Source organism: Ailuropoda melanoleuca, chromosome 6 (assembly GCF_002007445.2).
Source record: "Ailuropoda melanoleuca isolate Jingjing chromosome 6, ASM200744v2, whole genome shotgun sequence".
In the NCBI taxonomy this organism is placed as follows: Eukaryota; Metazoa; Chordata; class Mammalia; order Carnivora; family Ursidae; genus Ailuropoda; species Ailuropoda melanoleuca.
The window spans coordinates 106,065,768-106,083,042 of NC_048223.1; the positions used below are offsets into that span (position 1 = coordinate 106,065,768).

General features: G+C 43.6%; 1 protein-coding gene across 1 annotated transcript in view; it reads left to right on the top strand.

The window, feature by feature from the left end:
- The window catches only part of SORCS3 (sortilin related VPS10 domain containing receptor 3), a 606,047-nt gene extending 592,600 nt beyond the window's left edge, over nucleotides 1-13,447 (top strand). Inside the window, exons 22-26 of the mRNA XM_034663620.1 lie at nucleotides 1,327-1,458; nucleotides 3,182-3,281; nucleotides 4,344-4,449; nucleotides 10,743-10,903; nucleotides 11,635-13,447. Of these exons, the coding sequence (XP_034519511.1) occupies nucleotides 1,327-1,458; nucleotides 3,182-3,281; nucleotides 4,344-4,449; nucleotides 10,743-10,903; nucleotides 11,635-11,699 (564 nt within the window). The 3' untranslated portion in view covers nucleotides 11,700-13,447. The remainder of the gene's footprint in view (nucleotides 1-1,326; nucleotides 1,459-3,181; nucleotides 3,282-4,343; nucleotides 4,450-10,742; nucleotides 10,904-11,634) is intronic.
- Nucleotides 13,448-17,275: the final 3,828 nt, after the last annotated feature.

Sequence of the window (17,275 nt, forward strand, 5' to 3'; positions counted from 1 at the left end):
TATCAGCCAGATTTATTCATGTCACAGTCAAGATGATCTAAGTCCCCGAAATGTGGTAGACATGGTATCTGGAAATGCTTAGCGTGAAAGGCTAACTTGGAGGAGGTCACTGCAGGTGGAGATAGTCAGGGGAGACTTCTTGGAGGAGGCAGATATTTCTGCCAAATCAGAAACTACCCTATTTGAATTGGCAGAAGAAGAGGAGGGGTTCTGGATAAAAGACCTTCAGGAGACACATAGGGAAGAATCACCACACTCTTTATCGGGGGCGGGGGGTGACTCAGAGTTTTGTTTATTTTAGGAATTTACCTCCAGACAGAAGCTTTTTTTAAGTTTTTATCAAAAAGCAATATAGTTCTTTTACTAAACACCCAGGAATAGAAAAAAATTCACTCACAATCTCAGCATCTTAACACTTTTAGTGTTTTATTTTGGTTCTTTACTCTTGCACATTTTTATTTTTATAGGGTTGTAAACAAAGAAATGTAAGGAAATAGATCAGAATGCAGCTATCATAATGATTTTCCATGTTGGCTGACTGTACTAATTATCATCGTAATGGTAAAATAATATTCTATCGGGTGATTATACCATTATTTACTTAAGTTTTTGCATATCTGAGTTTTCCCCATTTATTAGCTATTATAAATAATGTTTTTCTTCCTGTATGTGGCTTTTTCTATATTTTGGACCATTTCCTTAGGACAAACACTCCAAGTTACAGTTACTGAATGAAGGATCTGAATATTTTTATGGCCTTAAAGTAAGTCTTTTGAAAAACAAATCGGCAATATGCATTGCTTTTTAGTGCTGCCAGCAGCAAATGAGAGAGCCTCTTAACCAATGTCTCACCAATATTAGCAATTTTAACTTAATACAAAAATCCTGCATTCGTAAGTGAAAATAGCACTGCTTGTCTTGTTCTTTTTTTAAATTTGCATTTCCCCACGTTTGCTTGTAACTTCGTATTCCTTGTTTGCAGCTGGCACGTTCATGTTTTTGCCAGAAGCTCTAGTCCTCTCCATGCAGAAATAATGGAAAATATGGGAAGAGTTTAGCCAGTGTTCCCAGCAAACAATATTTTGAAAATCACTGTAGTATTTTAGTTGCAGTGAAAATGTATGTAAGAGCCAGAGGAGGGGGTGAGACGAATCATAGCACTTCCAAGGGGAAACAGAAAGGAAGTCTGGATATATACTGGGCCCTGTGCCTCACAAGTTGTGTAAGGCGGCACACACGTGAGCCTTATACCCAAGTGTGTTCTGCTTCGTGTCACGGACTCGGGGAGGCTGGCTCGTCCATGGCTTTACTCTGTGGTCTCTGCAGGTAACTGGTGTCCCAGAAGACCAGATCCTAGTGGCCGTGTTCCCTGGCCTCCCCACTTCAGCAGAGCTCTTCATCCTTCCCCCCAAGAACTTGACGGAGAGGAGGAAAGGCAACGAAGAGGACCTGGAACAAGTAAGTGAGAGAGCGCTTGGTCTGGGTACTTGCCCGCACCTCCCGTCTAAGGGCATAAAACCGCACCTCCAGCCGCAGTATGGGGGGAGCGTCCTCCCATTGGCCCGGCAGCCTGTCCGTCTGTCCAGCACCCAGGGCTGTGAGGAACAACAGGCTTGCCCGGAAGATGACCACAGCCTGGAGCATTTGGCACACGAGAAGGGAAGGCGGCCCGGCAGCCCTCGTTCCAGCATTTGGCATTCCTGGAACTTCCTCAGCTCTCCTGCCCAGTGACCTGCCCCCTGGGGGGTGGGGCGGACACAGGAGAAGGAGGGAGGGATTTGAGTGTCCTTGTGATTTCCGGGAAAACAGGCTTCTTGTCCTTAAAGATCCTGATCCATCTAAGGTTCCGCTTCAGGAGAAAACGAGCTGCTTTTAAATGTGTGTCTGTGGAGAGAGATGGATTGCTTCGTTGTGTTTTGACTAAGGAAACAGCATGTCCAAAGGGACTGTGGTTTACTGTCCTCATTGAAGGGGTGTGTAGTTCTGTGATGGGCACGCGATCCCTGAAGTAAAGGAGCTGGTTCTCCCCCTCTCATTCTCTGCTCCTACAGGCTCTCATGGGCTGTGCTGTGCCACTCGCTTCCCTGCCTTCCCATGATGCTAAGTCAGGAGAGGGAGAAAAAAGTGAGTTTGAGACTTCTAAATGTCGGTGCAAAGCCCACATCTGCTCCCACACGAGGCAGTCGTTGTGCAGACATCTGTGTCCCTCCGCTACTCACCTAGCTGCTACCTCGTCCCCACGGCCAGCAACTGTTCTCCTTGGGCAGGACAGACACCAGCACAGTCCATGCGGCCGGATAATGAAGCAGATCCTTGCCGTGCAGGGCTGCATATCCAAGCTGGCCGGAAATAAATTCACCCTTTCAGTGCATACATCACTTTCACAAGACCTCTTTATTCTGAAATAGCAAGTGGCATGTGTGAACTATATTTGGAAGCTACAATATCCATCCGTTTAGATAAATAGGTAATTACGGTGATGAATAGCAGCTGTGATATTAAGGCGCGTACAGCCAGATAAGAGTTAGGGACCACAGCCCAAGTCGGCCTCACTTTCATGTGGGAATTACAGAGTGATTAAATCGATGTTATGTGTTCCGAGACTTGCTGGGGAAAAGTAAAGAGGAAAAATTATCCCATAAAAAGAAGGCAGCATCTGCTTTGATGTCTGCCTCCCATTGTCTCCGAAAGAGAAAAAGCAGAGGAGTGAGCTGGGGACGAATGTCCCGGCTTTAATCCTGGCAGGGGCTGCTCTACCCTGTGTGTGTTACTTCATTAGATTAAAGAACTAATGATGGGTTGACGTCCTTTCATTGGAAACCACAATAGGTTGTGCTACGGTGAGTTATAAAGGCATGGATGAAAAAGCACTGAACCAGAGATTGAGCGAAGCCACGATGTCTGTTATCAACTGTAAATCGCTCAGTGACTTTGGACATAACGCTCTCCGTCTCACTCTGCTCACCAGTATAAGCGAATAACACCAACTGCTTCCTTGGCCTCACAGGGCTCCGAGGGCTGTGTGAGCCAGATTGATGAGGACGTCCCAATATCCTGTCTGCCGATTGAACTTGGTCACTGTTTGCCTCTTGACCCTGGTTTCTTGCTCCACGAAGAAGGACTGTCTCATGTCATGTCTTCCTGTGCACTTCTATCTCTCTCTCTTTTTTTTTTTTTTCAGATTGTAGAGATGCTGTTTAATGCTCTAAACCAAAACTTGGTGCAGTTTGAGCTGAAGCCAGGGGTTCAAGTCATTGTGTATGTCACACAGCTGACATTAGGTGAGTTCCTGCTGGGATCCACGGGGAAATGAGGGTGGTGATCTGTCATACTGGGAGGAAAAGGGAGGAGATCATTAGCAGATGCTTCTCCGCAAATGCCTGAAAATAGCTTTGAGGGCAGGGCTCTTGTATGTAGTGATGGTTATGAAAGATTAATCACATCTTTCTTGGGGCTTCCTGTTGAGGTGCCAAGAAGACTTCATTAGAAGCTATGGCTTTGCTACTGAATCCCTGGATGACCTTGGGGGGAAATCTGCAATTTTCTTGGGCTTTGACTTAATCGTTTTNTTTTTTTTTTTTTTTTTTTTTTTTTTTTTTTTTTTTTTTTTTTTTTTTTTTTTTTTTTTGCAACAGTCAGGATTATAGTGGGTAGTCCTCAGGGTCTCTTACTTTCTTCAGTTCTCCAATTCCATGAATCTTGGTTTCGAGGCCACATGAGATAACTTTAAAACTCCTTTTGATTTACAACAGGTAAATCTAAATGGATACAGAGATCAGCTCTAGTGATTGATTTGTAAAAGGCATTTGAAAAGGTATGTCCCATGGGGCATGCACTACTGGCTCTCCAGGAGAGCCTCTTTGCTAAATATCTCTTATTAATATAAGACTTTTCAGATGTGGAGGTTCTAAATGTGCCCACCCAGCAGTGTTTTAGCAGAACTGTGGAAAGGAAAAGAATGAAGCATTGCATGAATTTTTAATCCAGAGTTCCCAATGGGCCACCCATACTTATGTTGACAGGCACTCGGGCCTTCTAAGAGAAAGAGCATTCAAGGCCCTCTTCTACTCCCCTTAGCTAAATATACATTACTCAGTTTATATCAAGAACGGTAAGTTTCTCCAGGTGGAGCAGAGGAGTTTACGCGTCTTGATAAGCTGATAAGCTGTGACTGAGGATACTGTTTTCATCATTGAAACCAAGCTTCCTGTGCCTAGATAGCACACAGAGCAGGGCAGTTGGAGACTGGATATAAGGGTGGGACATCAGCTGACCTCCCATCTCTGATGGGAACTCCCTCCATCTAGCAGCTTCCAAGTGAGCAGTCTGCTTTTTTCTCCTAGCTCCATTGGTGGACTCCAGTGCTGGGCACAGCAGCTCAGCCATGCTTATGCTCTTGTCAGTCGTGTTTGTCGGTCTGGCTGTGTTTCTGATCTACAAGTTCAAAAGGTATGTGCTACTATCACTCAATTTTGAGAGTGAGGCTAGATTCTTGGGAGCTGATTCTTTCTATAGCCAACATTCCTAAACTCATCCCAAATATGTGAAATTAATTCTTTTGAAGCTCTGTTTGGCATTGGGGGAAAGCAGGAATGGTTGAAGGTCAAGGAATAAATGGGTTTAAGAATCTGAACTCTACCCAATTTATAGGTATATTGAGTTAGGAAAATAAGGGATAGCCTATGCATCAATTTATTCTCTTCAAGAGAAGTGGAAAGAATTTTTAAACCTCACCTAAATTTCTAAAGTAAGGTATTGGATATTCAGGAGATCTTTTCTACAGTTTACCACCTATTCGGGGTGGTTAAGTAGACAAAATGCAGGGGCGCCTGGGTAGCACGGCAGTTAAGCGTCTGCCTTCGGCTCAGGGCGTGATCCCGGAGTTCTGGGATCGAGCCCCNAAACCTCACCTAAATTTCTAAAGTAAGGTATTGGATATTCAGGAGATCTTTTCTACAGTTTACCACCTATTCAGGGTGGTTAAGTAGACAAAATGCAGGGGCGCCTGGGTGGCACGGCAGTTAAGCGTCTGCCTTCGGCTCAGGGCGTGATCCCGGTGTTATGGGATCGAGCCCCACGTCAGGCTCCTCCGCTGCGAGCCTGCTTCTTCCTCTCCCACTCCCCCTGCTTGCGTTCCCTCTCTCGCTGGCTGTCTCTATCTCTGTCAAATAAATAAATAAAATCTTTAAAAAAAAAAGTAGACAAAATGCAGCTGAAATTTGGTGCACACATAGACACACACATGTGCATGTGCACGTGCACACACACACAGTTTTCTTATCTTGTGTTACAGCTACCTGGTCTCTCTGTGTAAATTTGCATGCTAAAGATATTCAACCTTTATCCCTCTCCCTCTTCTTCCTCTTTTTCTTGTTTCTAAAAGGCAATTGATCAGGAAAAACCAAACTTCACATGTATTCGGAAATTATGTTTGAAGGCCACAGGNATCTTGTGTTACAGCTACCTGGTCTCTCTGTGTAAATTTGCATGCTAAAGATATTCAACCTTTATCCCTCTCCCTCTTCTTCCTCTTTTTCCTGTTTCTAAAGGGCAATTGATCAGGAAAAACCAAACTTCACATGTATTCGGAAATTATGTTTGAAGGCCACAGGAGTGACATGACAGGATACTTATTAAAACATGAAATTGAAATCAATAATTCTGTAGCATTATTTGAATAATGTAATACTTCTACAAGAGGTGTCCTGGTTCAGAGTATGGACTCTGCAATGAGACAGACCCAATTTTAACTTAGCATTTGTAGCTTTGGGCAATTGAATCTGCCTCCCTAAGCCTTAGTCTCTTTATCCGTAAAATGGAGAAAACACTACTTAATAGGCTTGCTGTGCAGTTTAAATATAATAACATCTATACCTGGTCCATACTAAATAATCAACAAGGCTAAGCTATTATAGATAACAGAGAATGTGACCTCCAAAGGTGACTTCTGTGTCACAACACAGCACATGGTCGGTTCTCAAAAAAATGGTATCAGTGGCACGGAAATGTGCTTCGCAGAAAGACTGGTTAAAGTAAAAATATCATTGATTATTCCAAAAGCAAAACTTGGTCCTGGGAGTCTTTCTAGACACTGAAGGTAATGCTTTTAGATTGTGAAAGCGATCAGTTGTAGAGGTGATTCCCTCCACCCTCTCCCTCGGACCTCATTAGCGGCCCTCTCGTGGATGGGTCAGGCTTCAGAACATGGGATTTCCTCAATATACATCTCAGCATTACCAAACTAGCAGGAAGCCTCCAACACCCTTCATATCAGGACAGAGTGAGGTTTACCTTCCTACTCAATTAATAGACCAGTGTGTGAGTTCATACCCCCTTGGATCAAGACATGTGAACCCATGTGCCCGTGTTGCCTTTGAAGATGGGAACAAACCTTCATACCACAAGTAGAGAACAAAGATTCCATATAGAAACAGTCCAGTGAAGGCAACACCCATTTTTGGTGTACTTCAGTTATGTGCAAAGCACACCTTTATTCTTCCAAAGATTTGATTGTGGAGAAGCCTGGTGGTTGCTGGAGCTTGAAGAGCAGCTAAACCAAATTTGTCACCTTCTGGCTTCTAAAACCTCATGGTTGGGGAGGACAAGAGCCAGTAGAAGTCCTGCAGAAAGGTATTTGTGTTAGGCATCTGCAAACTAAGGCAAGACATCCTGTGACTTAGGAAATGTTCTGTTCTCTTACAAATGCTGCTAAACTCCCTGGACAGTCAAGCTATTAATGTAGGCATCTCTAAATGTGTACATTGGAATTCTTGAATCTCTGCCAGCTAATGACATCTCTGAATCATCCTACCTCTGTAGTTTCCCAATATCAGCCAACTCTTTCTGTGTCCCTGACAGTGAATCATGTAGCTAAGGCCACAGGGAACAGACACCACTCAAACTGGATGAACAGGATAATTAGCTAAGTACACTTACCAATCATCAGTTACCTTTTCTTGTCTAGCTACCTTTTCTGGAAGTTTTCTTCCCAATGCTCAAGCCCTTTGGTTGAGGTCCTGTTGGATCTTCTTTCATTTCTTTGGTCTTTTTTCTCTCCCCATTGCCTAGAACTCTTGTGATGGCTTTATGGAGGGTGCTGGGCTTGCTAATGAGTAAAGGTCAGGTTCTTATCTGCACTTCCCAGAGGCTCCTTTGCTTCTTTAATCACTGTCCAATAGAACTCTCTGCGATGATGAAAATGCTCCGTAAGCTGTACTGTCCAATGCAGTAACCGCTAGTATGGCTGAGGAACTGAATTTTAAATTGTATTCACTTTAATTAATTCAAATTTAAGTTTCTGCCCCTGGCTAGCAAACATTCAGTACATCTAGAGAAAGGGCAGTTCTGTTTCTGTTTCCAGATCACTGGCCACACAAGTTTTCAGACCCAACGCTTTCTCGGTGTAATCATCAGCATTAACTCATTAAACCACCTATTCATCCAACAAACATTTACGGTGTGTCCACTATGTGCCAGGCACTGGAAACAATCTCAATCCCCCAAGTGGTCACTTAAGAGAGGAAGGAGAAGAGAGCCACCATGAACCCCAAGCTTCCTTTAAGTAAATATCACCCTGTTTCTCATATTTGATCTTATTCTGGGACAGTTATTTTCTGAAGTTTAGACAAAGTAATTAGAAATCATTATGACATGGCTTTCCTTATCTGAAAATTCTGCCTAACAAGACTTTCTTTCTATACTGTAGAACTGTTTTTCTCTGGTTATCCAAGAAAACCTTTGAGCTTTTATATGTTTTTCTAGCNTCTGAAAATTCTGCCTAACAAGACTTTCTTTCTATACTGTAGAACTGTTTTTCTCTGGTTATCCAAGAAAACTTTTGAGCTTTTATATGTTTTTCTAGCTTTTTTTTCCCCTTAGCAAGTCTTTAATCACAGTCTGAAGCCTACTTGCTTCAGAGAAATTTAGGGAGACCTAAATTTCCTCCCATGGGCTCCTAACACTGAGAGCTGGAGCAAACAAAAACTGAAGTTTTCATGGGCGATTCGGTTGATCCATCTTCCCTCTCTATTAAGACCTACATGAATGTGTAGGCCAAGAGAGGCCCCTGAATCTCTTTATTTCCCACCTTTCTTACCTGCAAAAATAGGGCTTAGTCTGATACTCTCTCATAGTCCTTCAGGTGCATGTGTTAAGATATGTAAAGCAATTTGACAAGNGGCCAAGAGAGGCCCCTGAATCTCTTTATTTCCCACCTTTCTTACCTGCAAAAATAGGGCTTAGTCTGATACTCTCTCATAGTCCTTCAGGTGCATGTGTTAAGATATGTAAAGCAATTTGACAAGTTTTTTTTTTTTTTAAAGATTTTATTTATTTATTCGACAGGGATAGAGACAGCCAGCGAGAGAGGGAACACAAGCAGGGGGAGTGGGAGAGGAAGAAGCAGGCTCATAGCAGAAGAGCCTGATGTGGGGCTCGAACCCATAACTCCGGGATCACGCCCTGAGCCGAAGGCAGATGCTCAACCGCTGTGCCACCCAGGCGCCCCTTGACAAGTTTTTAAAATGTGCACATGACGACATAAAATTTTCTCCCTCCCACCTATCTATGAAAAATGTTGAAGAAATCTGCCTGTTGTTTAGATATTGAAATAAAGTGAACAATCTTTGTAAGGGCAGATTTATCCACATCCTCCCAGGTACGGCTAGGAAAGCAGCAAGGGGGAGGCAGTGAACTCTGGCTAGAGCTCTGAAGTACACAAACCTGTGGGATCAGGAAGAGCTCAGCCACCTCCAGCACCTAATAAATATTACCGCTGATCCCACCATTCATGAGTAATATGTACTTTCATGATTTGAAGAAATCTAAGTCATTAGGCGGCATTTCTATTTAGATAAGAGGAAAGTAAGGGCCAGCATGAATTTTTAATTGTACATATTTAGAGAGCCTGCGGTCTGCTGCCTCACATAGAATCTATTCACTTAAGGTCCTTGTAAATTATTTTAAGCTGGTTTAGACCAGTAGGAGTCACAAGGACACCTCTCTTAATGTATAAAAACCAACCATCAAAGAAACAAAAACAGCATAAAGGAGTGGTAGGAACTACCCGTGTTTCATACCTATTTTGGAATCTCTCTTAATGAATTAGCTATAAGCTAACCTCATTAAATGACCCCATACTCTATCTTGTTGGGGCTGGAGTAGGGAAGAGAGTATAGAAGCTTGAAAACACCACTGCTTGGTCATAGGGCAACAGAGTGATTCACCTTTAGGAAATGTGCAGAATGTTCTGGATTGGGGTGGGTGTCAGATACCTTAAGTTTTAATAATATCATTACCAGTGATCAGCTTCAGGATGTCTGGATGTTAATCCAATTTCCCCATCATTTAATGGGGTAAGAGAGGTCTCTTCTAGAGATAATATCCCAAGGTAAAATCATGGTCTTTTTGTTTGAGAATCAAATATATGAAAGTAGAAAGAGCACAAGTTTTGAGGTTATCTATTCATTCACTCAACAAATACTGAATAGCAGCTGTGTACCAAGCACTGTGCTAAGTTGCATGTACAGCAGAGAAGACAGAGAATATAGACCCGGCACACATGGGAGACAAAATCAGCAGACTTGCCTCTTACATTGCCCTAAACCCAGCACCCTATTCATTTCTTTCATAAACACCATCCCATAATTCTATGTTTTTCACAGGAGAGGTGGGGTGGTCAGGAGAGGCCTCTCAGAGCCAAGTTCTGAAGGACAAAAAGGATACCATCATGAGAAGAGTAGAAGGAGGAGTGTTATAGAGGGAACAGCTGGTTCCAAGTCCCCAAGGTGGGGACGAGTTTAATGTACTAGGTTCTTGCAACTCAAAGTTTGGGGCTCAGACCAGCAGCCTCAGCATCACCTGGGAGCTTGTCAGAAATGTACTGTTTCACCCCATCCTGTCCAGACCTATCAAGTCACAAATGCACACTAGCAAGAACCTGGGTGAGAAATAAGCACATTAAAGTCTGAGAAGCACTTGGTGAAAGGAGTTCACAGTGGGCTATAGGCCTGGAACCCAGTGGGCCAGGGAATATGGAGAGGGGTCAGAAGATGAATCCTCCAAGAAAATTCCAATCTCAACTGGCTGCTCCTCCAACCTTAAGTCTTTCTGCCTTGTTTCCAGACCTACAACCTTTGTGTCTTTGAAGGAGATTATTTAGCTTCTTTTAATCCTTGCCTTAATCCTCTCCACAATCCTACAAGGAAGCTATTATTACTCCCATCTAGCAGATGAGGAAACTGACTATCCAAGTAGTTAAGATCTTTGGCCCACAGGTGGTGTTCTGAAGATAGTAGCAATGGCTAGAAGCCTTTTCTTTCTTGGCTCTTCATAAAGGAAACCAATGTGAATTGATTAAGTTGATACAACTTTAGAAAAAGATGTCTTTTCACTGTGATACAACCTTATGTGTGTGAAAGTCCAGCTCCTTGAAAAACTTAATAACGGACAAGTATTTTAAGGGTTTTAGCACATACTTGCTCAGCAGCATTGCCCTTCTGTTGACAACTGTTCAGTTTACTCCAGAAGAAGGTGCAATCTCCAGGCAGTTTTGTGGTTTACATCTCCCCTGGGCATCTGGTCTCTGGCCTTGTGTTTCTTGGCCTCATGGCTACAGTGGGTGACCAGTCCCTTTTCCAGATGTTGGCCTGTCCTACAAATAGCTTCTTCCTTCCCCTTATGACCCAGAACCTCCCAATGGCTCAAGTTTGGTGTACCCTGTGATCATAATTTGATTTTTGTAGGAAAATCCCCTGGATTAACATCTATGCTCAAGTCCAACACGACAAGGAGCAGGAGATGATTGGGTCAGTGAGCCAAAGTGAAAACGCCCCCAAAATCACACTCAGTGACTTCACCGAGCCCGAGGAACTGCTGGACAAAGAGCTGGACACCCGGGTCATAGGTATGTGTGCTGGTATCACCAAGCTCCTGTGTCCTCTGTCCTCCGAACTTGAGGGCAGTCAGCTCACATGGCCTATCCTTCAGCTCCTGCCAGACTGGAGGGGGTGGGAAACAGCTAGCTACAGAGACACAATTGTGTTTTTAAATTTGTCTGCCACTTCTGGCCACATGAAAGAGGCAAAAATTTTTTTTTCCCTTAAAAGTAGGCCAAGATAGAAAGTGTCGGAGTTGGAGTGGGGGAGGGATAAGGCCAATTCTCCATTACTGTTGAGATTTTTTTTTTCTATGAAGCAAAAGCAGCAGATGTCCTAATTAATAACCACATAAATGTGGGCTCTAGCGTATTCCTCATCTGTGAAATGGGAATAATAGTACCTACCTTCTAAAATTGTGGTGATAACGAAATGAGAGTATGTCATTAGCACAGAGCCTGCCACAGAGTCCGTGTTCACTTGCACAGCTCTTACGGTCGTCATCAGTGGCGTGTAAGATGGCAAGGCGTTGCTCCCCACTCATGTGCTGGTGTGAGAGGTGACACTTTAAACATAGGTGACAGAAGAAGCCAATGAGCTGGTAGGATAGGCTAGCCAGGTGTTCCATTTAATAAATACTTACTAACCACCTGCTCAAGGTGGCTTGGTATGTAACAGTAAATAAAATAGATGAAGATTCGTGCCCTTGTGAAACTGACATCCTTTTTCTGTCTGTCTGTCTGTCTTCTCTCTCCCGCAGGCGGCATTGCCACCATTGCAAACAGCGAAAGCACAAAGGAGATCCCCAACTGCACTAGCGTTTAATACCAACCAGCCACGTGCTTAACCATCTTTCTGACTTTATTTTTGATGATTACTATGACTATTATTAAGGAAAAATGAAAATGTCTTTTTTACCTTTTGTTTACCAAGGGCCCCTTCATAAATAGCAGGCAGATGCTTAGCTTTGGGAGGCAAAAGGCATTCTTAGCTGATTCAAATGAGACAAAAAGAATAAATGGCTGTATTTGTGCTAAGGGCAAAGGACACATCTTCCCATGGCCTTCTTGCTTTATTCTGCCACTGACTGTGTGAGAACTGTCTTTTTCCTAGTGGTCTCTTTTCTTCTTTTTTTAAATTATTTTTTATTTTTTTAAGTTGGGTTGGCTTCTCATTAACCTCTCCTGTGCCCCTCCCCCCCAACATCATCCACACTCTCCCCCCGACACACACACCTGAAACACACACCATTTCCCAGTTAGATCTGCGGGAGGTGGGTTGGTGGGGAGTGAAAGTAGCTGCAGAAAGCCTGCACACCTTAATGAATGAGGCCCTGCCTCGTGCATGTCAATAGCAAGGCTACAGACAGCTTACTGTATATAATTACAATGTAAATAGCTTTTTATTTCCGAAGAAATAATTTAATGTTTAGTAAAAAAGAAAACAGAAAAAAGAAAGACGCGTGTGTTGGCTTATGCACTCACCCTCAGAGCTGACCAACCCCCAGGCCTGCAAGATGTGTTGGGTTCTGGATGCTTTCCGGTTGTCTGTCACACTTAACTCTTGCATCGCTGTGCCCATGCCATAGCTGCTTTCTACTTGTGTATATAAAGGGGGGCGGGGGGAGGGCTTCTCTGGGACAAGTCGTCAAGGAAGGACTAGAGGGACATCCTAGAATATGGGGGGCTTTCTGTGCCATCAGTGACCTGGGAGAAGTGGCAAGATGAAGCCCACTGGAGACTTCGAAGTGAGACACAGGTGGGGAAACAAGGCTTCACCCCTCAAAAAGGAAAGCATGCAGGGTATTTGTCAGCCTGAGAAGATGGGTTTTCTCTAAAGAAGCTTGGCCACAGATCTGAAAGGGACAGTGATTCTGCTTTCTGGTTGGATTCCATGGAAATGGGTAATCCTTCTGGAGAATTCTTGGGCTATTTTGAGCTCAGAAAAGTCCCCTGGGCACCAGGTGAGGCCTGGTGAGTTCATCTTGGCACAGGAGGAGTCACAGCGGTTGGGAAGAATGTGGCATTAGTGGCATCACGAGTCTTTATAAGCCCTTGCAGGCCAAATAGGGGGCTAGCCTTTCATGATATTAGTCAAAGATGATTTTAGCAAAGCTGTGCTATTTGCTTGTCAGGTGTACACAACTTCCTTAAAGTCAAATGTCTGCCTTCAGTTCCCTTAAGATAGTTCTTGCCTCTGGGGCAAGTGGCATTCAAAGCCCACATTCTCGTCCCCAGCGCCCCAGCCCCTCCACCCATTCGCACACACCACTTCTGTTCCGTAGGTCACTCTAAGCCATGCTGTAGCATTGTTTTCTCTTCAGGCTCAGCCTGAGAACACTTGTTGTACACAATGGTATCCTGTATATATATGGGAGGAAAGGCCGGATTTTTGTACCTGTGAATCTTTGTGAGATATCGTTCGCCTTCTTCTCTGTGAGACCCTGAGAGAATGCGATCCAGAACAGTCTGACTGGCTACAGCATAGATGGGGATAAGGAGTGCTTCTCAAGATCCTGCTTTTTTGTTTCAAGGGTTAAATGGGGCAGACAGTTGCAATACTTGTACTAAATACTGGAATACAAATGCATGAGTCATGTCTATATATACAGTATATGTACATATACTGTTCTTGATTTTATTGTTCCATTTGAATATTTCTACTGTAAAAAAAAAAAGACAGTGGTTTTGAAATTGTTGAAAATAAATGTATTTTTGTACATCAAAGCTATATACCTGGCTGAGATTTTTCTCTTTGGGCTGTTTTCTTCATCTAGGGCTATCAGTCAGGTATCGCCATAATAATGCTACATGGCCCAAACCAAACCAAAACAAATAGCTTGTAACCCAGATAGTCATCTTTTACTCATGAATCTCCAGGTCAGTTACGGTTTGGCTGAACTCCACTGAAACTGACCAGGCTCTCCTGAACTGGTCGGGGTGCTGGCTTCAGCTGGGGTCCAGGCTTGCTTCCTGGGTTGTCATCTTCTGGGACCAGAAGCAACCAGGGCATGGTTTTTCATGGTGGATTACAGAATTCCAAGTGAGGCCAACAGAATACTCTATGCCTGTAAGGCCTTGGCTCAAAACAGTCGTTCTTTTACCATCATCTCCATCCTGTTGACTAAAGGAAACCACATGGCCACGTCCAGCATCAGTGGGCCAGGGAAACAGGCTCTGCATCCTGGTGTAAGATACCACTAAGTTACATGACAACAGGGTGATACAGGATTCTGGTCCAGGGGAGGGCACGATGTGTTGAGAACAGTAGTAACAATAGTTCAATCTACTCTACTTACTCATTTTCTGTGGTCCTGTGGGGACCTTTCATTAGAAGGCCCATTTTCAAGTTTCCCACCCTAATATTTGTGGCCAGGACTTCTGAGTGGAAGGCTTGGTAACCACACGGCCTTTGAGTGGCATCGGATCCCACTGAGTGGAGACAGAACTGCAGCGCAGGCCTTGAAGACCTTAGCAGAGAAAATGAAAAGAGGAGAGGGAACCAAGAAGACGTACATTCTTTTTTTTCCCCTACAATTATTATTATTATTAACCTTTTTAATGCTGTTTGATGCATCCAACCAGCAACAGATCTTCTCTTGCCCACTGCTGAGTAAGGAATTTGGAAGAATGAGTGAGTGGCTCTCCTTCACATTGAATAATAAGGGGATATGAAGTAAGTACTTAGCATAAGGGCTGTAAGTTAGATGTTTTAATCTCTTTAGTGTTCAGACTATGTAATAAATTACCATGGATCCCAGAAACCCAAGAAGCCAGAGAGCTTTGGTCAATAATTTGCTCCTATATTTTGCATGCGAGCTGACCATTCCAGAATCACATTTTCTGAACTCAAATGATTAAGATGTAGGATGAAACAAGGTTTTCTTTACTTTTCTTTTGATTTGTGAATGTATTTAAAAATAATGTATTATTCTTGGTGAAACAGTTCTTGGGTTACACTCACCTTCTTAAACAATTTATACTATATAAGTTAATATCCTCAAATATTGAGGATGTCATTTATGNCAGATCTTCTCTTGCCCACTGCTGAGTAAGGAATTTGGAAGAATGAGTGAGTGGCTCTCCTTCACATTGGATAATAAGGGGATATGAAGTAAGTACTTAGCATAAGGGCTGTAAGTTAGATGTTTTAATCTCTTTAGTGTTCAGACTATGTAATAAATTACCATGGATCCCAGAAACCCAAGAAGCCAGAGAGCTTTGGTCAATAATTTGCTCCTATATTTTGCATGCGAGCTGACCATTCCAGAATCATATTTTCTGAACTCAAATGATTAAGATGTAGGATGAAATAAGGTTTTCTTTAGTTTTCTTTTGATTTGTGAATGTATTTAAAAATGATGTATTATTCTTGGTGTAACAGTTCTTGGGTTACACTCACCTTCTTAAACAATTTATACTATATAAGTTAACATCCTCAAATATTGAGGATGTCATTTATGGTACCTCTAAAATAAACGGGGTTTTGGTTTTTGTGGGTGTTTTTTTTTTTTTTGGTCTAACTAGTGGTCCGTAACATAAAATGCCTGCATGTCTTGAAGGGGTTTATAATGAGCTTCCCCAATAATGTAACATGTCTAAATTTCTGATCCCACGTCAAAAGTGATTTTTCCAAATGCAGTAGTTTCTGCTTTCCCATGGGATCTGAGTTCTTCCGTGTTCTTTTGTGTCGGGGTTGATAAACTCGGTTGATAAAATTGCTCCGCCGGATTATAAAGGACAGAAGTGAAATAGGAGGTAAAACAGCGGTAGTCAGCTGGTTTCGCCGTGCTGGGGAGAGAGCCCGTGCATTCACCTCCGGCGCGGGCTGCCAGGTTCCTCAGCCGACAGGCAAAGGCAGATGGCGGAGAGCATGATTGGCTTTGTAGTTATTTCTCTGCGGGGTTTCTCATTGGAATTGGCTTCTTTCAGGAGATTCTAAACCCGAAAAGCAAGCCCCCAGAAGTACTCAGGGTGGAGCCCAGCTCTCAGCACCTGAAGCAGATCTACTGAGGATTCTCCTGCCGAAGTCAGAGAGTAACTGTTCTCTGCCGCTGAAATTGCTCAGGGAGAGTTCGTGGGGAAAAGGCACCTCCCCTGGCGCCTGTTACCATGATACAAGGCACCGTCATCTGCAGAAGTGAGACCACTTCCAAACTGGCTCATTTCCTCCTGGGCAACAGCTGCAGCTCTGAGACAGTCACCCGATTGAGTTATCTGGAGCAAAACCACACTGCGAGTCAAGGTGGCGATGGATTGTGCCTTGGAAAGAATATTAAGCTGGGAATTAGGAGATCTCTGACTTTCAGCAAGTCACTCTGGACCACAATTTCTTATTTGCAAGAGGCAAACACTTTATGGCCTGCCTCACTGGCTACTTTTGATGTACAGAGGTGCGAAGAGCACATTGCCAATTCCAAAAGTGATAGATGACTGGGCTGAGCGCCCTTCAGAGACGTCTCATCTTCTGTAGATGGGGAAACTGGGAGGCAGAGAGCTAAGTGACTTCCCTAACGTTAGACAGCAAATGCGTGTGGAGGTGAAGATAGGACCTGCGTCTTCTTGATGTTAGGGCAGTATTCTTCCCACCACACACCCTCCTGACAAAGGCAAAGCTGAACGACACGTCACTGAATGTCAGTGGAAAGCCTGATGGTCATGCCAGGGTGGCTCCTGTATTTCAAGTGTCCAGAACGGTTTAGAATCTAACTTCCCAAGCATCCTCATCATCCAGTGGCTCACACTCCTCCACATGTCATTGCCCTGCTGACCCACTTGTTTGGCAGCCCGTGGCTTGATGCCCTTGCTTCCCTCACTGGGCTGAAATAAGGCCGCGCAACAGAAAGCTGCCAGGCCCCAGCTTCACATGCTATGCTGCTTGCCTTTTAAAGCACTTGGCCTCGTTCAGAGGGAAGAAGGCCAGAGAGCAAACATAAGCAATGGGAATGCCTCATCCTGACACACACACCAGATCCTGCCAAATTCTTTTGTCTACTCCAACGGTACTGCCAAAGGGGACCAGGTGTAGCCCAACAATGACCTCCCGGGTACTACTGCATCTCGTCCCTTAAACTTGGTTTAATTACCATTAACTTTACGGTAGCAGAGTGCCCTTTAAAATGCAATTTGCTTCGTGTCCTCAGGCTGTATATCACGATGAGATATAGGTTCATTCAGAGCAGAATCAGTGGGACATTGTATACAACAACGGGAGGACAGCCTTAGCTAGAGTTCAATTTATTCAGAGACTAAGTCTCAATAAAACTCCATTACTTTTTCATTGTCTGAGGCCCAGAGAGATATAATGACATAACCAGGGTCCAATTTCCCTATCTATAAATTGACAATAATGACATCTATCTACCTCACAGGGTTGGAACCCAGATGAAATGAAATAATTTG